Raw genomic sequence first — 26,533 nt, 5'->3', positions numbered from 1 at the left:
CAACACTTTAATCTTACTGGCGTTGTGATGACTGCAACGTCCTTAATCTTACTGACATTGTGATGACTGCAACACTTTAATCTTACTGGCGTTGTGATGACTGCAACAACCTTAATCTTACTGACATTGTGATGACTGCAACACTTTAAGGCCAGTGAGAATTCCTTAATTTTACACTCCCTTTCCATGGATCGGTCCAGACTGTCTCCAGTCCCTGCGGGTTGATCGCTTTCCCAGATAAAAATAAAATAAATGAACTTGTCTCAGCCACCCTGCTGACACGCTAATAATTTTAAGAAAAAAACTTCCAATGTTGTGACTTCTTGATGACAATTACGACCTTTTGATCCTACAGTCCTTTGTTAGATAAACCTAACTACCTCCCATTCCAAGAAACGTTTATGACCCCCACAAGTTAAATACTTTCCAATGATTATAACAATCCAAATTTCATAGATTACCCAGGTACTTAAAAGAGTATTGACTGTTTTCAACCTCACCCAAGAAGTTTCTCATATGGAAAACATTCTTCCCTTGCAGGTTATGGCTTATTATTCTCAAGAGTTAAATCTGCGTCCGATTCCCTAGATCAGCCCTGATTATCTTTCTTTCCAAAAACCTTAAACCTTTAACCTTCACGGGTTTAGTGTTTCTGTACTAAAATAGAAGCAAGAGCAATATTTGTTTTACCTGTTAATTTCATGTGAAAAAAACGTAAAATATTTCCATATTTCTTGCACAAGATGAACATAGTATAGAACAAAGTAAACAGTTGCCTGCACATCAGCGACGAGGAAAATTAATTTATATTTAAGAAAGTTTTGTCTGGAATTCTTCGTATTAACTGAATAAAGAACTTGAAATAATTGTCACTTTAATTTGATCTGCATATTATTGAAATGAGGTTCATAGCCTACTAACTCACCTGAAAACCAACAATGTTTTTCACAGCCTAATTATATCTATTGACAGTATAAAAAGTACTACCTTATAAAAACACCTACCTTACAGTCAACAATGTACATCATACACTACTCAGACCTACCTTACAGTCAACAATGTACATCATACACTACTCAGACCTACCTTACAGTCAACAATGTACATCATACACTACTCAGACCTACCTTACAGTCAACAATGTACATCATACACTACTCAGACCTACCTTACAGTCAACAATGTACTTCAGACACTACTCAGACCTACCTTACAGTCAACAATGTACTTCAGACACTACTCAGACCTACCTTACAGTCAACAATATACTTCATACACTACTCAGACCTACCTTACAGTCAACAATGTACATCATACACTACTCAGACCTACCTTACAGTCAACAATGTACATCATACACTACTCAGACCTACCTTACAGTCAACAATGTACATCATACACTACTCAGACCTACCTTACAGTCAACAATGTACTTCATACACTACTCAGACCTACCTTACAGTCAACAATGTACTTCATACACTACTCAGACCTACCTTACAGTCAACAATGTACATCATACACTACTCAGACCTACCTTACAGTCAACAATGTACATCATACACTACTCAGACCTACCTTACAGTCAACCTATACATTACTCATACCTACCTTACAGTCAACAATGTACTTCATACACTACTCAGACCTACCTTACAGTCAACAATGTACTTCATTCACTGCTCAGACCTACCTTACAGTCAACAATGTACTTCATACACTACTCAGACCTACCTTACAGTCAACAATGTACATCATACATTACTCATACCTACCTTACAGTCAACAATGTACATCATACACTACTCAGACCAACCTTACAGTCAACAATGTACATCATACATTACTCAGACCTACCTTACAGTCAACAATGTACTTCATACACTACTCAGACCTACCTTACAGTCAACAATGTACTTCATACACTACTCAGACCTACCTTACAGTCAACAATATACATCATACACTACTCAGACCTACCTTACAGTCAACAATGTACATCATACACTACTCAGACCAACCTTACAGTCAACAATGTACTTCATACACTACTCAGACCTACCTTACAGTCAACAATGTACTTCATACACTACTCAGACCTACCTTACAGTCAACAATGTACTTCATACACTACTCAGACCTACCTTACAGTCAACAATGTACTTCATACACTACTCAGACCTACCTTACAGTCAACAATGTACATCATACACTACTCAGACCTACCTTACAGTCAACAATGTACATCATACACTACTCAGACCTACCTTACAGTCAACAATGTACTTCATACACTACTCAGACCTACCTTACAGTCAACAATGTACTTCATACACTACTCAGACCTACCTTACAGTCAACAATGTACTTCATACACTACTCAGACCTACCTTACAGTCAACAATGTACTTCATACACTACTCAGACCTACCTTACAGTCAACAATGTACTTCATACACTACTCAGACCTACCTTACAGTCAACAATGTACTTCATACACTACTCAGACCTACCTTACAGTCAACAATGTACTTCATACACTACTCAGACCTACCTTACAGTCAACAATGTACTTCATACACTACTCAGACCTACCTTACAGTCAACAATGTACATCATACACTACTCAGACCTACCTTACAGTCAACAATGTACATCATACACTACTCAGACCTACCTTACAGTCAACAATGTACTTCATACACTACTCAGACCTACCTTACAGTCAACAATGTACTTCATACACTACTCAGACCTACCTTACAGTCAACAATGTACTTCATACACTACTCAGACCTACCTTACAGTCAACAATGTACTTCATACACTACTCAGACCTACCTTACAGTCAACAATGTACTTCATACACTACTCAGACCTACCTTACAGTCAACAATGTACTTCATACACTACTCAGACCTACCTTACAGTCAACAATGTACTTCATACACTACTCAGACCTACCTTACAGTCAACAATGTACTTCATACACTACTCAGACCTACCTTACAGTCAACAATGTACTTCATACACTACTCAGACCTACCTTACAGTCAACAATGTACTTCATACACTACTCAGACCTACCTTACAGTCAACAATGTACTTCATACACTACTCAGACCTACCTTACAGTCAACAATGTACTTCATACACTACTCAGACCTACCTTACAGTCAACAATGTACTTCATACACTACTCAGACCTACCTTACAGTCAACAATGTACTTCATACACTACTCAGACCTACCTTACAGTCAACAATGTACTTCATACACTACTCAGACCTACCTTACAGTCAACAATGTACTTCATACACTACTCAGACCTACCTTACAGTCAACAATGTACTTCATACACTACTCAGACCTACCTTACAGTCAACAATGTACTTCATACACTACTCAGACCTACCTTACAGTCAACAATATACTTCATACACTACTCAGACCTTTTTCACAGTCAACAATGTACTTCATACACTACTCAGACATACCTTACAGTCAACAATGTACATCATACACTACTCAGACCTACCTTACAGTCAACAATGTACTTCATACACTACTCAGACCTACCTTACAGTCAACAATGTACATCATACACTACTCAGACCTACCTTACAGTCAACAATGTACTTCATACACTACTCAGACCTACCTTACAGTCAACAATGTACTTCATACACTACTCAGACCTACCTTACAGTCAACAATGTACATCATACACTACTCAGACCTACCTTGCAGTCAACAATGTACATCATACACTACTCAGACCTACCTTACAGTCAACAATGTACATCATACACTACTCAGACCTACCTTGCAGTCAACAATGTACATCATACACTACTCAGACCTCCCTTACAGCCAACAGTGTACTTCATGCACTACTCAGTCGTACCTTACATTCAACAATGTACATCATACACTACTCAGACCTACCTTACAGTCAACAATGTACATCATACACTACTCAGGCCTACCTTACAGTCAATAATGTACTTCATACACTACTCAGACCTACCTTACAGTCAACAATGTACTTCATACACTACTCAGACCTACCTTACAGTCAACAATGTACTTCATACACTACTCAGACCTACCTTACAGTCAACAATGTACTTCATACACTACTCAGACCTACCTTACAGTCAACAATGTACTTCATACACTACTCAGACCTACCTTACAGTCAACAATGTACATCATACACTACTCAGACCTACCTTACAGTCAACAATGTACATCATACACTACTCAGACCTACCTTACAGTCAACAATGTACATCATACACTACTCAGACCTACCTTACAGTCAACACAGTCAACAATGTACTTCATACACTACTCAGACCTACCTTACAGTCAACAATGTACATCATGCACTACTCAGACCTACCTTACAGTCAACATATACTCAGTACCTTACAGTCATACACTACTCAGACCTACCTTACAGTCAACAATGTACATCATACACTACTCAGACCTACCTTACAGTCAACAATGTACTTCATACACTACTCAGACCTACCTTACAGTCAACAATGTACTTCATACACTACTCAGACCTACCTTACAGTCAACAATGACCTACCTTCATACAATGTACTACTCAGACCTACCTTACAGTCAACAATGTACTTCATACACTACTCAGACCTACCTTACAGTCAACAATGTACTTCATACACTACTCAGACCTACCTTACAGCCAACAATGTACTTCATACACTACTCAGACCTACCTTACATTCAACAATGTACTTCATACACTACTCAGACCTACCTTACAGTCAACAATGTACTTCATACACTACTCAGACCTACCTTACAGTCAACAATGTACATCATACACTACTCAGACCTACCTTACAGTCAACAATGTACTTCATACACTACTCAGACCTACCTTACAGTCAACAATGTACATCATACACTACTCAGACCTACCTTACAGTCAACAATGTACTTCATACACTACTCAGACCTACGATACAGTCAACAATGTACTTCACCTCAGACCTACCTTACACTACAGACCTACAACAATGTACTTCATACACTACTCAGACCTACCTTACATTCAACAATGTACTTCATACACTACTCAGACCTACCTTACAGTCAACAATGTACATCATACACTACTCAGACCTACCTTACAGTCAACAATGTACTTCATACACTACTCAGACCTACCTTACAGTCAACAATGTACTTCATACACTACTCAGACCTACCTTACAGTCAACACACTACTCAGACCTACCTTACAGTCAACAATGTACATACACTACTCAGACCTACCTTACAGTCAACAATGTACTTCATACACTACTCAGACCTACCTTACAGTCAACAATGTACTTCATACACTACTCAGACCTACCTTACAGTCAACAATGTACTTCATACACTACTCAGACCTACCTTACAGTCAACAATGTACTTCATACACTACTCAGACCTACCTTACAGTCAACAATGTACATCATACACTACTCAGACCTACCTTGCAGTCAACAATGTACATCATACACTACTCAGACCTACCTTACAGCCAACAGTGTACTTCATACACTACTCAGACCTACCTTACATTCAACAATGTACATCATACACTACTCAGACCTACCTTACAGTCAACAATATACATCATACACTACTCAGACCTACCTTACTGTCAGCAATGTACTTCATACACTACTCAGACCTACCTTACAGTCAACAATGTACTTCATACACTACTCAGACCTACCTTACAGTCAACAATGTACTTCATACACTACTCAGACCTACCTTACTTCATACACTACTCAGACCTACCTTACAGTCAACAATGTACATCATACACTACTCAGACCTACCTTACAGTCAACAATGTACATCATACACTACTCAGACCTACCTTACAGTCAACAATGTACATCATACACTACTCAGACCTACCTTACAGTCAACAATGTACTTCATACACTACTCAGACCTACCTTACAGTCAACAATGTACTTCATACACTACTCAGACCTACCTTACAGTCAACAATGTACTTCATACACTACTCAGACCTACCTTACAGTCAACAATGTACTTCATACACTACTCAGACCTACCTTACAGTCAACAATGTACTTCATACACTACTCAGACCTACCTTACAGTCAACAATGTACTTCATACACTACTCAGACCTACCTTACAGTCAACAATGTACTTCATACACTACTCAGACCTACCTTACAGTCAACAATGTACTTCATACACTACTCAGACCTACCTTACAGTCAACAATGTACTTCATACACTACTCAGACCTACCTTACAGTCAACAATGTACATCATACACTACTCAGACCTACCTTACAGTCAACAATGTACTTCATACACTACTCAGACCTACCTTACAGTCAACAATGTACTTCATACACTACTCAGACCTACCTTACAGTCAACAATGTACATCATACACTACTCAGACCTACCTTACAGTCAACAATGTACTTCATACACTACTCAGACCTACCTTACAGTCAACAATGTACTTCATACACTACTCAGACCTACCTTACAGTCAACAATGTACTTCATACACTACTCAGACCTACCTTACAGTCAACAATGTACATCATACACTACTCAGACCTACCTTACAGTCAACAATGTACTTCATACACTACTCAGACCTACCTTACATTCAACAATGTACATCATACACTACTCAGACCTACCTTACAGTCAATAATGTACTTCATACACTACTCAGACCTACCTTACAGTCAACAATGTACATCATACACTACTCAGACCTACCTTACAGTCAACAATGTACTTCATACACTACTCAGACCTACCTTACAGTCAACAATGTACTTCATACACTACTCAGACCTACCTTACAGTCAACAATGTACATCATACACTACTCAGACCTACCTTACAGTCAACAATGTACTTCATACACTACTCAGACCTACCTTACAGTCAACAATGTACTTCATACACTACTCAGACCTACCTTACAGTCAACAATGTACTTCATACACTACTCAGACCTACCTTACAGTCAACAATGTACTTCATACACTACTCAGACCTACCTTACAGTCAACAATGTACTTCATACACTACTCAGACCTACCTTACAGTCAACAATGTACTTCATACACTACTCAGACCTACCTTACAGTACAACACTATCAGACCTACCTTACAGTCATACACTACTCAGACCTACCTTACAGTCAACAATGTACTTCATACACTGCTCAGACCTACCTTACAGTTAACAATGTACTTCATACACTACTCAGACCTACCTTACAGTCAACAATGTACTTCATACACTACTCAGACCTACCTTACAGTCACCAATCATCATACACAACAATACTCAGACCTACCTTACAGTCATACACTACTCAGACCTACCTTACAGTCAACAATGTACTTCATACACTACTCAGACCTACCTTACAGTCAACAATGTACTTCATACACTACTCAGACCTACCTTACAGTCAACAATGTACATCATACACTACTCAGACCTACCTTACAGTCAACAATGTACTTCATACACTACTCAGACCTACCTTACAGTCAACAATGTACTTCATACACTACTCAGACCTACCTTACAGTCAACAATGTACATCATACACTACTCAGACCTACCTTACAGTCAACAATGTACATCATACACTACTCAGACCTACCTTACAGTCAACAATGTACTTAGATACACTACCTTACAGTCAGACACTACTCAGACCTACCTTACAGTCAACTACACTACTCACCTACCTTACAGTCAACAATGTACTTCATACACTACTCAGACCTACCTTACAGTCAACAATGTACTTCATACACTACTCAGACCTACCTTACAGTCAACAATGTACTTCATACACTACTCAGACCTACCTTACAGTCAACAATGTACTTCATACACTACTCAGACCTACCTTACAGTCAACAATGTACTTTATACACTACACTACTCAGACCTACCTTACAGTCAACAATGTACATCATACACTACTCAGACCTACCTTACAGTCAACAATGTACTTCATACACTACTCAGACCTACCTTACAGTCAACAATGTACTTCATACACTACTCAGACCTACCTTACAGTCAACAATGTACTTCATACACTACTCAGACCTACCTTACAGTCAACAATGTACATCATACACTACTCAGACCTACCTTACAGTCAACAATGTACATCATACACTACTCAGACCTACCTTACAGTCAACAATGTACTTCATACACTACTCAGACCTACCTTACAGTCAACAATGTACTTCATACACTACAGACCTACATACACTACTACATACACTACTCAGACCTACCTTACAGTCAACAATGTACATCATACACTACTCAGACCTACCTTACAGTCAACAATGTACATCATACACTACTCAGACCTACCTTACAGTCAACAATGTACTTCATACACTACTCAGACCTACCTTACAGTCAACAATGTACATCATACTCAGACCTACCTTACAGTACACTACTCAGACCTACTACCTTACACCTACCATACAGTCAACAATGTACTTCATACACTACTCAGACCTACCTTACAGTCAACAATGTACTTCATACACTACTCAGACCTACCTTACAGTCAACAATGTACTTCATACACTACTCAGACCTACCTTACAGTCAACAATGTACTTCATACACTACTCAGACCTACCTTACAGTCAACAATGTACTTCATACACTACTCAGACCTACCTTACAGTCAACAATGTACTTCATACACTACTCAGACCTACCTTACAGTCAACAATGTACTTCATACACTACTCAGACCTACCTTACAGTCAACACTACTCAGACCTATGTACATTCATGCACTACTCAGACCTACCTTACAGTCAACAATGTACTTCATACACTACTCAGACCTACCTTACAGTCAACAATGTACTTCATACACTACTGAGACCTACCTTACAGTCAACAATGTACTTCGTACACTACTCAGACCTACCTTACGGTCAACAATGTACTTCATACACTACTCAGACCTACCTTACATTCAACAATGCACTTCATACACTACTCAGACCTACCTTACAGTCAACAATGTACATCATACACCACTCAGACCTACCTTACTGTCAACAATATACATCATACACTACTCAGACCTACCTTACAGTCAACACTACTCAGACCTACCTTACAACAATGTACATCATACACTACTCAGACCTACCTTACAGTCAATGTACATATACACTACTCAGACCTACCTTACAGTCAACAATGTACATCATACACTACTCAGACCTACCTTACAGTCAACAATGTACATCATACACTACTCAGACCTACCTTACAGTCAACAATGTACTTCATACACTACTCAGACCTACCTTACAGTCAACAATGTACTTCATACACTACTCAGACCTACCTTACAGTCAACAATGTACTTCATACACTACTCAGACCTACCTTACAGTCAACAATGTACTTCATACACTACTCAGACCTACCTTACAGTCAACAATGTACTTCATACACTACTCAGACCTACCTTACAGTCAACAATGTACTTCATACACTACTCAGACCTACCTTACAGTCAACAATGTACTTCATACACTACTCAGACCTACCTTACAGTCAACAATGTACTTCATACACTACTCAGACCTACCTTACAGTCAACAATGTACTTCATACACTACTCAGACCTACCTTACAGTCAACAATGTACTTCATACATACACTACTACTCAGACCTACCTTACAGTCAACAATGTACTTCATACACTACTCAGACCTACCTTACAGTCAACAATGTACTTCATACACTACTCAGACCTACCTTACAGTCAACAATGTACTTCATACACTACTCAGACCTACCTTACAGTCAACAATGTACTTCATACACTACTCAGACCTACCTTACAGTCAACAATGTACTTCATACACTACTCAGACCTACCTTACAGTCAACAATGTACATCATACACTACTCAGACCTACCTTACAGTCAACAATGTACTTCATACACTACTCAGACCTACCTTACAGTCAACAATGTACATCATACACTACTCAGACCTACCTTACAGTCAACAATATACGTCATGCACTACTCAGACCTACCTTACAGTCATACACTACTCAGACCTACCTTACAGTCAACAATGTACTTCATACACTACTCAGACCTACCTTACAGTCAACAATGTACTTCATACACTACTCAGACCTACCTTACAGTCAACAATGTACTTCATACACTACTCAGACCTACCTTACAGTCAACAATGTACATCATACACTACTCAGACCTACCTTACAGTCAACAACACTACTCAGACCTACCTTACATTCAACAATGTACTACTCAGACCTACAGACCTACCTTACAGTCAACAATGTACTTCATACACTACTCAGACCTACCTTACATTCAACAATGTACTTCATACACTACTCAGACCTACCTTACATTCAACAATGTACATCATACACTACTCAGACCTACCTTACAGTCAACAATGTCAACAATGTACCTTACAGTCATACACTACTCAGACCTACCTTACAGTCAACAATGTACTTCATACACTACTCAGACCTACCTTACAGTCAACAATGTACTTCATACACTACTCAGACCTACCTTACAGTCAACAATGTACTTCATACACTACTCAGACCTACCTTACAGTCAACAATGTACTTCATACACTACTCAGACCTACCTTACAGTCAACAATGTACTTCATACACTACTCAGACCTACCTTACAGTCAACAATGTACTTCATACACTACTCAGACCTACCTTACAGTCAACAATGTACTTCATACACTACTCAGACCTACCTTACAGTCAACAATGTACTTCATACACTACTCAGACCTACCTTACAGACCTACCTTACAGTCAACAATGTACAATCAACAATGTACATCATACACTACTCAGACCAACCTTACAGTCAACAATGTACATCATACATTACTCAGACCTACCTTACAGTCAACAATGTACTTCATACACTACTCATACCTACCTTACAGTCAACAATACTCAGACCTACCTACTTCATCAGACCTACCTTACAGTCAACAATGTACTTCATGCACTACTGAGACCTACCTTACAGTCAACAATGTACTTCATACACTCATACACTACTCAGACCTACCTTACAGTCAACAATGTACTTCATACACTACTCAGACCTACCTTACAGTCAACAATGTACTTCATACACTACTCAGACCTACCTTACAGTCAACAATGTACATCATACACTACTCAGACCTACCTTACAGTCAACAATGTACATCATACACTACTCAGACCTACCTTACAGTCAACAATGTACTTCATACACTACTCAGACCTACCTTACAGTCAACAATGTACTTCATACACTACTCAGACCTACCTTACAGTCAACAATGTACATCATACACTACTCAGACCTACCTTACAGTCAACAATGTACATCATACACTACTCAGACCTACCTTACAGTCAACAATGTACATCATACACTACTCAGACCTATACACTACTACACCTTACAGTCAACAATGTCAACACTACTCAGACCTACAGTCAACAATGTACTATACACTACTCAGACCTACCTTACAGTCAACAATGTACATCATACACTACTCAGACCTACCTTACAGTCAACAATGTACTTCATACACTACTCAGACCTACCTTACAGTCAACAATGTACTTCATACACTACTCAGACCTACCTTACAGTCAACAATGTACATCATACACTACTCAGACCTACCTTACAGTCAACAATGTACATCATACACTACTCAGACCTACCTTACAGTCAACAATGTACTTCATACACTACTCAGACCTACCTTACAGTCAACAATGTACTTCATACACTACTCAGACCTACCTTACAGTCAACAATGTACTTCATACACTACTCAGACCTACCTTACAGTCAACAATGTACTTCATACACTACTCAGACCTACCTTACAGTCAACAATGTACATCATACACTACTCAGACCTACCTTACAGTCAACAATGTACTTCATACACTACTCAGACCTACCTTACAGTCAACAATGTACTTCATACACTACTCAGACCTACCTTACAGTCAACAATGTACATCATACACTACTCAGACCTACCTTACAGTCAACAATGTACATCATACACTACTCAGACCTACCTTACAGTCAACAATGTACTTCATACACTACTCAGACCTACCTTACAGTCAACAATGTACTTCATACACTACTCAGACCTACCTTACAGTCAACAATGTACATTCATACACTACTCAGACCTACCTTACAGTCAACAATGTACTTCATACACTACTCAGACCTACCTTACAGTCAACAATGTACTTACATACACTACTCAGACCTACCTTACAGTCAACAATGTACATCATACACTACTCAGACCTACCTTACAGTCAACAATGTACTTCATACACTACTCAGACCTACCTTACAGTCAACAACAATACACTACTCAGACCTACTTACATACACTACTCAGACCTACCTTACAGTCAACAATGTACATCATACACTACTCAGACCTACCTTACAGTCAACAATGTACTTCATACACTACTCAGACCTACCTTACAGTCAACAATGTACTTCATACACTACTCAGACCTACCTTACAGTCAACAATGTACAATTCATACACTACTCAGACCTACCTTACAGTCAACAATGTACATCATACACTACTCAGACCTACCTTACAGTCAACAATGTACTTCATACACTACTCAGACCTACCTTACAGTCAACAATGTACTTCATACACTACTCAGACCTACCTTACAGTCAACAATTTACATCATACACTAGACTACCTTACAGTCAACAATGTACTATACACTACTAGACCTACCTTACAGTCAACAATGTACTTCATACACTACTCAGACCTACCTTACAGTCAACAATGTACTTCATACACTACTCAGACCTACCTTACAGTCAACAATGTACTTCATACACTACTCAGACCTACCTTACAGTCAACAATGTACTTCATACACTACTCAGACCTACCTTACAGTCAACAATGTACTTCATACACTACTCAGACCTACCTTACAGTCAACAATGTACTTCATACACTACTCAGACCTACCTTACAGTCAACAATGTTCTTCATACACTACTCAGACCTACCTTACAGTCAACAATGTACTTCATACACTACTCAGACCTACCTTACAGTCAACAATGTACATCATACACTACTCAGACCTACCTTACAGTCAACAATGTACATCATACACTACTCAGACCTACCTTACAGTCAACAATGTACATCATACACTACTCAGACCTACCTTACAGTCAACAATGTACTTCATACACTACTCAGACCTACCTTACAGTCAACAATGTACTTCATACACTACTCAGACCTACCTTACAGTCAACAATGTACTTCATACACTACTCAGACCTACCTTACAGTCAACAATGTACATCATACACTACTCAGACCTACCTTACAGTCAACAATGTACATCATACACTACTCAGACCTACCTTACAGTCAACAATGTACATCATACACTACTCAGACCTACCTTACAGTCAACAATGTACTTCATACACTACTCAGACCTACCTTACAGTCAACAATGTACTTCATACACTACTCAGACCTACCTTACAGTCAACAATGTACAATGTACTTCATACACTACTCAGACCTACCTTACAGTCAACAATGTACTTCATACACTACTCAGACCTACCTTACAGTCAACAATGTACTTCATACACTACTCAGACCTACCTTACAGTCAACAATGTACTTCATACACTACTCAGACCTACCTTACAGTCAACAATGTACTTCATACACTACTCAGACCTACCTTACAGTCAACAATGTACTTCATACACTACTCAGACCTACCTTACAGTCAACAATGTACTTCATACACTACTCAGACCTACCTTACAGTCAACAATGTACTTCATACACTACTCAGACCTACCTTACAGTCAACAATGTACTTCATACACTACTCAGAACCTACTACCTTACAGTCAACAATGTACACATACACTACTCAGACCTACCTACTTACCTTACAGTCAACAATGTACTTCATACACTACTCAGACCTACCTTACAGTCAACAATGTACCTTACAGTCATGCACTACTCAGACCTACCTTACAGTCAACAATGTACATCATACACTACTCAGACCTACCTTACAGTCAACAATGTACTTCATACACTACTCAGACCTACCTTACAGTCAACAATGTACTTCATACACTACTCAGACCTACCTTACAGTCAACAATGTACATCATACACTACTCAGACCTACCTTACAGTCAACAATGTACATCATACACTACTCAGACCTACCTTACAGTCAACAATGTACATCATACACTACTCAGACCTACCTTACAGTCAACAATGTACATCATACACTACTCAGACCTACCTTACAGTCAACAATGTACTTCATACACTACTCAGACCTACCTTACAGTCAACAATGTACATCATACACTACTCAGACCTACCTTACAGTCAACAATGTACATCATACACTACTCAGACCTACCTTACAGTCAACAATGTACATCATACACTACTCAGACCTACCTTACAGTACATCATACACTACTCAGACCTACCTTACAGTCAACAATGTACTTCATACACTACTCAGACCTACCTTACAGTCAACAATGTACATCATACACTACTCAGACCTACCTTACAGTCAACAATGTACTTCATACACTACTCAGACCTACCTTACAGTCAACAATGTACTTCATACACTACTCAGACCTACCTTACAGTCAACAATGTACTTCATACACTACTCAGACCTACCTTACAGTCAACAATGTACATCATACACTACTCAGACCTACCTTACATTCACTACTCAGACCTCAACAATGTACTTCATACACTACTCAGACCTACCTTACAGTCAACAATGTACTTCATACACTACTCAGACCTACCTTACAGTCAACAATGTACATCATACACTACTCAGACCTACCTTACAGTCAACAATGTACATCATACACTACTCAGACCTACCTTACAGTCAACAATGTACATCATACACTACTCAGACCTACCTTACAGTCAACAATGTACATCATACACTACTCAGACCTACCTTACAGTCAACAATGTACTTCATACACTACTCAGACCTACCTTACAGTCAACAATGTACATCATACACTACTCAGACCTACCTTACAGTCAACAATGTACATCATACACTACTCAGACCTACCTTACAGTCAACAATGTACATCATACACTACTCAGACCTACCTTACAGTCAACAATGTACATCATACACTACTCAGACCTACCTTACAGTCAACAATATACATCATACACTACTCAGACCTACCTTACAGTCAACAATGTACTTCATACACTACTCAGACCTACCATACAGTCAACAATGTACATCATACTCTACTCAGACCTACCTTACAGTCAACAATGTACATCATACTCTACTCAGACCTACCTTACAGTCAACATAATATTTGCCAGTAACATTGTTCACTTCTTCAGACACTGCCAGGTAAATACTTGTCTGGGCTCCAAGTTTCTCGTCCTGAAAAATATCGAGTCATGAATAACTAAATAATTGCTCATTTATAAGTATATTACTGAGTGAAGCTCTTTAAGTGAGGTGTTTTGTTGCCGTAGAGGTGTTATTGATCCAGTAATAAGAGCTATTCTCTCCATCCTCAGATCAAACTTCATTACCTTAAATTCCCGCGAGGTGCATGAACCCTACGGGTTTAGATCTTCCTGCTAAATATAATAATTATTTGCTATTTAAGCATCAAAAGTGTGGCAGTAAAAATATGTGAACCAACATGGGATGCATTTCATGACCCGAAAAATAGCTGACAAATCATTACTTTTCTACATTATCAATAATTGTAAAAATCATGCTTCTATAATTTTACTTTCAGCGTCAACATTTATAATCATAATTAATAAATATTATTTGAAGATACTTACTTTTCCCATAAGCCTAACAAGTAAGTCCAATATAGCTTCGATAAGCTTAGTTTCACCTTTCCACAGGAACTCTGTGTACACCACACCTGGGTGGACGCTGTTAGCCGTCACATCTGCAGATAAAAAAAATAAAATATTTAGCATTTCCTTTCTTTTTTTATTAATTATGTATCATTATAAATAATTTTAAGGAGATAAGCCATTAAAGGAAAGTCCTGCTTGCTGATGTGGTGTTCTTGATAGTAGGAATGGAACCTGACCTCTCCTGCCTACCATTCCCAAGGTGCTGTTTCACCCATATGGGTTTAACGATTCCCCTTCTTAGTAGTAATAATTTTAAAGTATAAAATGTATTTAGAGAGATATTGAACCATGCAAGTTAGAACATATTTAGAACACCAATATTAATAATGAACGAACCTGTTCTCCTCAGCTTCTCTGACAGTTCTTTGGTAAACAAGATGTTTGCTAGTTTGCTGCGACCGTAAACGACAAAGCTATTAGGGAACGGATTCTTCTCGTAGTTCAGGTCATCTACATTAAGTAATGAACCCATGTGATGTGCTCCAGAAGACACATTGACCACTCGACTTGGAGCACTTGTCTTCAACAGCCCTAGAGAAATAAGAGTATTATACTTAATTCTGTGGTCAAATTAAGTCATTATCTTTATTTTTATATTCAAATCTGGTTTAGAAAGACACGTAAGCAAACACTATGACATATTTATTAGAAAACGTTTCGGTCCTGGTACCTTGATCACTTCTAACATGTTAGAAGTGATCAAGGTCCCAGGACCGAAACGTTTTCTAATAAATATGTCATAGTGTTTGCTTACGTGTCTTTCTAAACCAACTTGTCGGTATTTATTACCAAGGTTTATACCATATTCAAATCTGTAAGTGTAATATATTTCATACTATTTTAGTGATTTAAATAAAGGAATATTTAAATTTCACCGTCTCAGTGAAGTTGTTCGTCGTACATAAGTGGGTGGTATACCTGGAGTGTTATTGAGTGGTATACCTGGAGTGTTATTGGGTGGTATACCTGGAGAATTGATATGTGGTATACGTATAGTTTTGGCGGGTGGTATACGTCGGATGTTGGTGGGTGGTATACCTGGAGTGTTGATGGGTGGTATACCTGGAGTGTTATTGGGTGGTATACCTGGAGTGTTATTAGATGTTATGCCTGGAGTGTTATTAGATGTTATACCTGGAGTGTTGGTGTGTAGTATACCTGGAGTGCTGGTGCGTGGTATACGTCGAGTGTTAGTTTGTGGTATACCTGGAGTGTTGATGGGTGGTATACCTGGAGTGTTGGTGCGTGGTATACGTCGGGTGCTGATGGGTGGTATACCTGGAATGCATGTGCGTGGTATACGTCGAGTGTTGGTGGGTGGTATACCTGGAGTGTTAATGGGTGGAGTACCTGGAGCGTTGGTGGGTGGCATACCTGGAGTGTTATTATGTGGAATACCTGAAGTGTTATTGGGTGGTATACCTGGAGTGTTGGTGTATAGTATACCTGGAGGGTTGGTGAGTGGTATACGTCGAGTGTTGGTGGGTGGTATACCTGGAGTGTTGATGGATGATATACCTGGAGTGTTGGTGAGTGGTATACGTCGAGTGTTGGTGGGTGGTATACCTGGAGTGTTGAAGGGTGATATACCTGGAGTGTTGGTGAGTGGTATACGTCGAGTGTTGGTGGGTGGTATACCAGGAGTGTTGATGGGCGGAATATCTGTAGTGTTTGCGCGTGGTATACGTCGAGTGTAGGTGGATGGTATACCTGGAATGTTGATGGGTGGTATACCTGGAGTGTTGGTGCTAGGTATACGTCGAGTGTTGGTGGGTGGTATACCTGGAGTGTTAATGGGTGGAATACCTGGAGTGTTGATGGGTGGAACACCTGGAGTGTTGGTGGATGGGATAGCTGGAGTGTTGAAGGGTGGTATACCTGGCTTGTTGATGGGTGGTATACCTGGAGTGTTGATGGGTGGTATACCTGGAGTGTTGGTGGGTGCTATAAATGGAGTGTTGGTGAATAGTTTACCTGGAGTGATAGTGAGTGGTATACCTGGAGCGTTGGTGGGTTGTATACCTGGAGTGTTGGTGGGTGGTATTCCTGGAGTGTTGTTGGTGGTTTCCCTGGAATGATGGTGGGTGGTATACCTGGAGTGTTAGTGGGTTGTACACCTGGAGTGTTTGTGTGTGTTATACATGGAGTCTTTGTAGGTGGTATACCTGGAGTGTTGGTGGGTGGTATGCTTGGAGTGTTGGTGGATGGTATTCCTGGAGTGTTGGTATGTGCTATACCTGGAGTCTTGGTGGGTGGTTTACCTAGAGTGATGGTGGGTGGTGTGCCTGGAGTATTGGTGGGTGGTATACCTGGAGTGTTGGTGGGTGGAATACCTGGAGTATTGGTGGGTGGTATACCTGGAGTGTTGGTGGGTGGTATACTGGAGAGTCGGTGGGTTGTATACCAAGACTGATGGTGGGTGGTATACCTGGAGTGTTGGTGGATGGTATACCTGGAGTCTTGCTGGGTGGTTTACCTAGAGTGATGGTGGGTGGTATACCTGGAGAACTGGTGGGTGGTATACCTGGAGTGTTGGTGGGTGGTGTACCTGGAGTGTTGGTGGGTGGTACACCTGGAATGATGGTGGGTGGTATACCAAGAGTGATGGTGGGTGGTATACCTGGAGAGTTTCTGGAGGATGTCCCGGGGGTCAACTTCCCCCCGGCACAGTCCATAACCTTAGACCTGGGCAGGATAACAGCTCTTATCTTGTGTGAGCTGAGGCAGGATAACAACTCTTATCTTGTGTGATCTGAGGCAGGATAACAGCTCTTACCTTGTGTTAGCTGAGGCAGGATAACAACTCTTACCTTATGTGAGCAAAGGCAGGATAACAACTCTTACCTTGTGTGACCTGAGGCTGGATAACAACTCTTACTTCGTGTGACCTGAGGCAGGATAACAGCCCTTACCTTGTGCGACCTAAGGCAGGATAACTCTTACCTTGTGTGACCTGAGGCAGGATAACAACTCTTACCTTGTGTGACCTGAAACAGGATAACAACTCTTACCCTTTGTGACCTGAGGCAGGATAAGAGCTCTTACCTTGTGTGACATGAGGCAGGATAACAATTCTTACCTTGTGTGACCTGCAGCAGGGTAAAAACTCTTTCCTTGTGTGACATGAGGCAGGATAACTCTTACCTTGTGTGACCTGAGGCAGGATAACAACTCTTACCTTGTGTGACCTGAGGCAGGATAACAGCTCTTACCTTGTGTGATCTGAGGCAGGATAACAATTCTTTCCTTGTGTGACCTGAAGCAGGATAACAACTCCTATCTTGTGTGAGCAGAGGCAGGAAAACAACTCATACCTTGCGTGAGCTGAGGCAGGATAACAGCGCTTACCTTGTGTGAGCTGAGGCAGGATAACAGCTCTTACCTTGTGTGAGCTGAGGCAGGATAACAACTCTTACCTTGTGTGAACTGAGGCAGGATAACAACTCTTACCTTGTGTGAGCAGAGGCAGGATAGCAACTCTTACCTTGTGTGAGCAGAGGCAGGATAGCAAATCTTACCTTGTGTGAGCAGAGGCAGGATAGCAACTCTTACCTTGTGTGAGCAGAGGCAGAATAGCAACTCTTACCTTGTGTGAGCAGAGGCAGGATAGCAACTCTTACCTTGTGTGAGCAGAGGCAGAATAGCAACTCTTACCTTGTGTGAGCAGAGGCAGGATAGCAACTCTTACCTTGTGTGAGCAGAGGTAGGATAACAACTCATACCTTGTGTGAACAGAGGCAGGATTGCAACTCTTACCTTGTGTGAGCAGATGCAGGATAACAACTCTTACCTTGTGTGAGCAGTAGCAGAATAGCAACTCTTACCTTGTGTGAGCAGAGGCAGGATAGTAACTCTTACCTTGTGTGAGCAGAGGCTGGATAGCAACTCTTACCTTGTGTGAGCAGACGCAGAATAGCAACTCTTACCTTGTGTGACCTGAGGCTGGATAGCAACTCTTACCATGTGTGACCTGAGGCAGGATAGCAAGTCTTACCTTGTGTGAGCAGAGGCAGGATAGCAACTCTTACCTTGTGTGAGCAGAGGCAGGATAGCAACTCTTACCTTGTGTGAGCTGAGGCAGGATAACAACTCTTACCTTGTGTGAGCAGAGGCAGGATAGCAACTCTTACCTTGTGTTAGCTGAGGCAGGATAACAACTCTTACCTTATGTGAGCAAAGGCAGGATAACAACTCTTACCTTGTGTGACCTGAGGCTGGATAACAACTCTTACTTTGTGTGACCTGAGGCAGGATAGCAGCCCTTACCTTGTGTGACCTAAGGCAGGATAACTCTTACCTTGTGTGACCTGAGGCAGGATAACAATTCTTACCTTGTGTGACCTGAAACAGGATAACAACTCTTACCCTTTGTGACCTGAGGCAGGATAAGAGCTCTTACCTTGTGTGACATGAGGCAGGATAACAATTCTTACCTTGTGTGACCTGCAGCAGGGTAAAAACTCTTTCCTTGTGTGACATGAGGCAGGATAACTCTTACCTTGTGTGACCTGAGGCAGGATAACAACTCTTACCTTGTGTGACCTGAGGCAGGATAACAGCTCTTACCTTGTGTGATCTGAGGCAGGATAACAATTCTTACCTTGTGTGACCTGAAGCAGGATAACAACTCCTATCTTGTGTGAGCAGAGGCAGGAAAACAACTCATACCTTGCGTGAGCTGAGGCAGGATAACAGCGCACCTTGTGTGACATGAGGCAGGATAACAACTCTTACCTTGTGTGACCTGAGGCAGGATAACAGCTCTTACCTTGTGTGACCTGAGGCAGGATAACAACTCTTACCTTGTGTGAGCAGAGGCAGGATAGCAACTCTTACCTTGTGTGAGCAGAGGCAGGATAGCAACTCTTACCTTGTGTGAGCAGAGGCAGGATAGCAACTCTTACCTTGTGTGAGCAGAGGCAGAATAGCAACTCTTACCTTGTGTGAGCAGAGGCAGGATAGCAACTCTTACCTTGTGTGAGCAGAGGCAGAATAGCAACTCTTACCTTGTGTGAGCAGAGGCAGGATAGCAACTCTTACCTTGTGTGAGCAGAGGCAGGATAACAACTCATACCTTGTGTGAACAGAGGCAGGATTGCAACTCTTACCTTGCGTGAGCAGATGCAGGATAACAACTCTTACCTTGTGTGAGCAGAGGCAGGATAGCAACTCTTACCTTGTGTGAGCAGAGGCAGGATAGGAACTCTTACCTTGTGTGAGCTGAGGCATAGGAACTACCTTGTGTGAGCAGACTAGCAACTCTTACCTTGTGTGAGCAGAGGCAGGATAGCAACTCTTACCTTGTGTGAGCAGAGGCAGGATAGCAACTCTTACCTTGTGTGAGCAGAGGCAGGATAGCAACTCTTACCTTGTGTGAGCAGAGGCAGGATAGCAACTCTTACCTTGTGTGAGCAGAGGCAGGATAGCAACTCTTACCTTGTGTGAGCAGAGGCAGGATAGCAACTCTTACCTTGTGTGAGCAGAGGCAGGATAGCAACTCTTACCTTGTGTGAGCAGAGGCAGGATAGCAACTCTTACCTTGTGTGAGCAGAGGCAGGATAGCAACTCTTACCTTGTGTGAGCAGAGGCAGGATAGCAACTCTTACCTTGTGTGAGCAGAGGCAGGATAGCAACTCTTACCTTGTGTGAGCAGAGGCAGGATAGCAACTCTTACCTTGTGTGAGCAGAGGCAGGATAGCAACTCTTACCTTGTGTGAGCAGAGGCAGGATAGCAACTCTTACCTTGTGTGAGCAGAGGCAGGATAGCAACTCTTACCTTGTGTGAGCAGAGGCAGGATAGCAACTCTTACCTTGTGTGAGCAGAGGCAGGATAGCAACTCTTACCTTGTGTGAGCAGAGGCAGGATAGCAACTCTTACCTTGTGTGAGCAGAGGCAGGATAGCAACTCTTACCTTGTGTGAGCAGAGGCAGGCATACCTTGTGTGAGCAGAGGCAGGACAGCAACTCTTACCTTGTGTGAGCAGAGGCAGGATAGCAACTCTTACCTTGTGTGAGCAGAGGCAGGATAGCAACTCTTACCTTGTGTGAGCAGAGGCAGGATAGCAACTCTTACCTTGTGTGAGCAGAGGCAGGATAGCAACTCTTACCTTGTGTGAGCAGAGGCAGGATAGCAACTCTTACCTTGTGTGAGCAGAGGCAGGATAACAACTCTTACCTTGTGTGAGCAGAGGCAGGATAGCAACTCTTACCTTGTGTGAAGATAGGTGTGACCAGAGGCAGGATAGCAACTCTTACCTTGTGTGAGCAGAGGCAGGATAGCAACTCTTACCTTGTGTGAGCAGAGGCAGGATAGCAACTCTTACCTTGTGTGAGCAGAGGCAGGATAGCAACTCTTACCTTGTGTGAGCAGAGGCAGGATAACAACTCTTACCTTGTGTGAGCAGAGGCAGGATAGCAACTCTTACCTTGTGTGAGCAGAGGCAGGATAGCAACTCTTACCTTGTGTGAGCAGAGGCAGGATAGCAACTCTTACCTTGTGTGAGCAGAGGCAGGATAGCAACTCTTACCTTGTGTGAGCAGAGGCAGGATAGCAACTCTTACCTTGTGTGAGCAGAGGCAGGATAGCAACTCTTACCTTGTGTGAGCAGAGGCAGGATAGCAACTCTTACCTTGTGTGAGCAGAGGCAGGATAGCAACTCTTACCTTGTGTGAGCAGAGGCAGGATAGCAACTCTTACCTTGTGTGAGCAGAGGCAGGATAGCAACTCTTACCTTGTGTGAGCAGAGGCAGGATAGCAACTCTTACCTTGTGTGAGCAGAGGCAGGATAGCAACTCTTACCTTGTGTGAGCAGAGGCAGGATAGCAACTCTTACCTTGTGTGAGCAGAGGCAGGATAGCAACTCTTACCTTGTGTGAGCAGAGGCAGGATAGCAACTCTTACCTTGTGTGAGCAGAGGCAGGATAACAACTCTCACCTTGTGTGAGCAGAGGCAGGATAGCAACTCTTACCTTGTGTGAGCAGAGGCAGGATAACAACTCTTACCTTGTGTGAGCAGAGGCAGGATAGCAACTCTTACCTTGTGTGAGCAGAGGCAGGATAGCAACTCTTACCTTGTGTGAGCAGAGGCAGGATAGCAACTCTTACCTTGTGTGAGCAGAGGCAGGATAGCAACTCTTACCTTGTGTGAGCAGAGGCAGGGTAGAAACTCTTATCTTGTGTGAGCAGAGGCAGGATAGCAACTCTTACCTTGTGTGAGCAGAGGCAGGATAGCAACTCTTACCTTGTGTGAGCAGAGGCAGGATAGCAACTCTTATCTTGTGAGAGCAGAGGCAGAAAAGCAACTTTTACCTTGTGTGAGCAGAGGCAGGATAACAACTCTTACCTTGTGTGAGCAGAGGCAGGATAGCAACTCTTACCTTGTGTGAGCAGAGGCAGGATAGCAACTCTTACCTTGTGTGAGCAGAGGCAGGATAGCAACTCTTACCTTGTGTGAGCAGAGGCAGGATAGCAACTCTTACCTTGTGTGAGCAGAGGCAGGATAGCAACTCTTACCTTGTGTGAGCTGAGGCAGGATAACAACTCTTACCTTGTGTGAGCAGAGGCAGGATAGCAACTCTTACCTTGTGTGAGCAGAGGCAGGATAGCAACTCTTACCTTGTGTGAGCAGAGGCAGGATAGCAACTCTTACCTTGTGTGAGCAGAGGCAGGATAGCAACTCTTACCTTGTGTGAGCAGAGGCAGGATAACAACTCTTACCTTGTGTGAGCAGAGGCAGAATAGCAACTCTTACCTTGTGTGAGCAGAGGCAGGATAGCAACTCTTATCTTGTGTGAGCAGAGGCAGGATGACAACTCTTACCTTGTGTGAGCAGAGGCAGAATAGCAACTCTTACCTTGTGTGAGCAGAGGCAGGATAGCAACTCTTACCTTGTGTGAGCAGAGGCAGAATAGCAACTCTTACCTTGTGTGAGCAGAGGCAGGATAGCAACTCTTATCTTGAAAAACTGATTTGAGCATTTTTTTTATTTTGATGAGTGACTCTTGATACTAATGAGTAACTCTTGATTTTATTGAGTGACTTTTGATTCTGATGAGTTACTCTTGATACCGATGACTATCGACACTGATGACTCTTTACGATGATGAGTGACTCTTAGTAATGATGAGTGACTCTTGGTAATGATATGTGACTCTTCGTAATGATGAGTGACTCTTGGTAATGATGAGCAACTCTTGATAGTAATGAGTAGCCCTTGATAGTGATGAGTGACCCTTGATAGTGATGAGTAACCCTTGATAGTAATGAGTGGTGGTTGATAGTGATGAGTGCCCCTTGACAGTGATGACTGGCACTTGATTGTAATGAGTGATCCCTGATAGTAATGAGTGACCCTTGATAGTGTTGATTGACCTTTGATAGTGACGAGTGACCCTTGATAGGGATGAGTGACCCTTGATAGTAATGAGTGACCATTGATAGTGATGACTGACCCTTGGTAGTAAGGACTGGCACTTGATTTTAATGAGTGAACCCTGATAGTAATGAGTGACCGTTGATAGTGATGAGTGACCCTTGGCAGTGACGAGTGACCCTTGATAGTGGTGAGTGGCACTTGATAGTGATGAGTGACCCTTGAATGCAATGAGTGACCATTGATAGTGATGAGTGACCCTTGACAGTAATGAGTGACCCATGAAAGTAATGAGTGACCCTTGAGAGTAATGAGAGACCTTTGATAGTGATGAGTGGCCCTTGATAGTGATGAGTGACCCTTGTTAGTAATAAGTGACCCATGAGAGTAATGAGTGACCTTTGAGAGTAACGAGTGACCCTTGATAGTGATGAGTGGCCCTTGATAGTGATGAGTAAACATTGATAGTAATGAGTGACCCATGAGAGTAATGAGTGACCCTTGATACTGAGTGACCCATGAGAGTAATGAGTGACCCTTGAGAGTTATGAGTGGCCCTTGATAGTAATCAGTGACCCCTGTTAGTAATGAGTGACCCTTGACAGTAACGAGTGACTTTTGATAGTGATGAGTGACCCTTGACAGTAATGAGTGACCCATGTTAGTAATGAGTGACCCTTGATTTTGATGAGTGACCCTTGATAGTAATGAATGACTCTTAATAGTTAGGAGTTACCCTTGACAGTAAAGAGTGACCCTTTATAGTGATGAGTGATCCTTGATAGTAATGAGTGACCACTGATAGTGATGAGTGACCCTTGATAGTAATGAGTGACCCTAGATAGTAATGGGTGACCCTTGATAGTAATGAGTGACCCTTGATAGTAATGAGTGACCATTGATAGTAATGAGTGACCCCTGTTTGTTATGAGTGACTCTTGCTAGTGATGAGTTACCCTTGATAGCAATGAGTGACTCTTGATTGTAATGAGTGACCCTTGACAGTGATGACGACTGTAGATACTAATGACTCTTGATATTGATGATTGGTTCTTGGTAATGATGAGTGACTCTTCTTAATGATGAGTGACTCTTGGTAATGATGAGTGACTCTTGTTAATGATGAGTTACTCTTGCTAATGATGAGTGACACTTGGTAATGATAAGTGACTCTTGGTAATGATGAGTGACTCTTGGTAATGAAGAGTGACTCTCATTAATGATGAGTGACTCTTGGAAATGATAAGTGACTCTTGTTAATGATGAGTGACTCTTGGTAATGATAAGTGACTCTTGGTAATGATGACTGACTCTTGGAAAAGATGAGTTACTCTTGTTAATGATGAGTGACTCTTGGTAATGATGAGTTACTCTTGGTAATGATGAGTGACTCTTGGTAATGATGAGTGACTCTTTTTAATGATGAGTTACCCTTGGAAATGATGAGTGGCTCTTGGTAATGAAGAGTGACTTTCGGTGATGATGAGTGACTCTTGGTAATGATGAGTGACACTTGGTAATGAAGAGTGACTCTTTTTAATGATGAGTTACCCTTGGTAATGATGAGTGGCTCTTGGTAATGAAGAGTGACTCTTGGTAATGATGAGTGACTCTTTTTAATGATGAGTTACCCTTGGTAATGATGAGTGGCTCTTGGTAATGAAGAGTGACTCTTGGTGATGATGAGTGACTCTTGGTAATGAAGAGTGACTCTTGGTAATGATGAGTGACTCTTTTTAATGATGAGTTACCCTTGGTAATCATGAGTGGCTCTTGGTAATGAAGAGTGACTCTTGGTTATGATGAATGACTCTTGGTAATGATGAGTGACTCTTGGTAAGGATGAGCGACTCTTGGTAATGATGAGTGACTCTTGGTAATAATGAGTGACCCTTGGTGATGATGAGTGACTCTTGGTAATGATGAGTGACCCTTGGTAATGAAGAGTGACT

At 41.4% G+C, this 26,533-nt stretch overlaps 2 protein-coding genes across 2 annotated transcripts in view; one reads left to right on the top strand and one right to left on the bottom strand.

Moving 5' to 3' along the window:
* LOC128688155 (retinol dehydrogenase 11) overlaps positions 1 to 26,533 on the top strand; it is a 645,869-nt gene that overhangs the window by 59,766 nt on the left and 559,570 nt on the right. The window lies entirely within an intron of this gene.
* Positions 1 to 26,533, bottom strand: part of LOC128705553 (retinol dehydrogenase 14) — a 99,124-nt gene that overhangs the window by 14,882 nt on the left and 57,709 nt on the right. The window contains exons 2-4 of the mRNA XM_070086832.1: positions 16,546 to 16,769; positions 16,126 to 16,238; positions 15,620 to 15,709 (exon numbers count right to left, since the gene is read on the bottom strand). Of these exons, the coding sequence (XP_069942933.1) occupies positions 15,620 to 15,709; positions 16,126 to 16,238; positions 16,546 to 16,769 (427 nt within the window). The remainder of the gene's footprint in view (positions 1 to 15,619; positions 15,710 to 16,125; positions 16,239 to 16,545; positions 16,770 to 26,533) is intronic.

This window comes from Cherax quadricarinatus, chromosome 19, assembly GCF_038502225.1.
Source record: "Cherax quadricarinatus isolate ZL_2023a chromosome 19, ASM3850222v1, whole genome shotgun sequence".
Classification (NCBI taxonomy): Eukaryota; Metazoa; Arthropoda; class Malacostraca; order Decapoda; family Parastacidae; genus Cherax; species Cherax quadricarinatus.
Note: the sequence above shows the minus strand (reverse complement) of the source record. Positions and strands in the feature narration are given on the sequence as shown.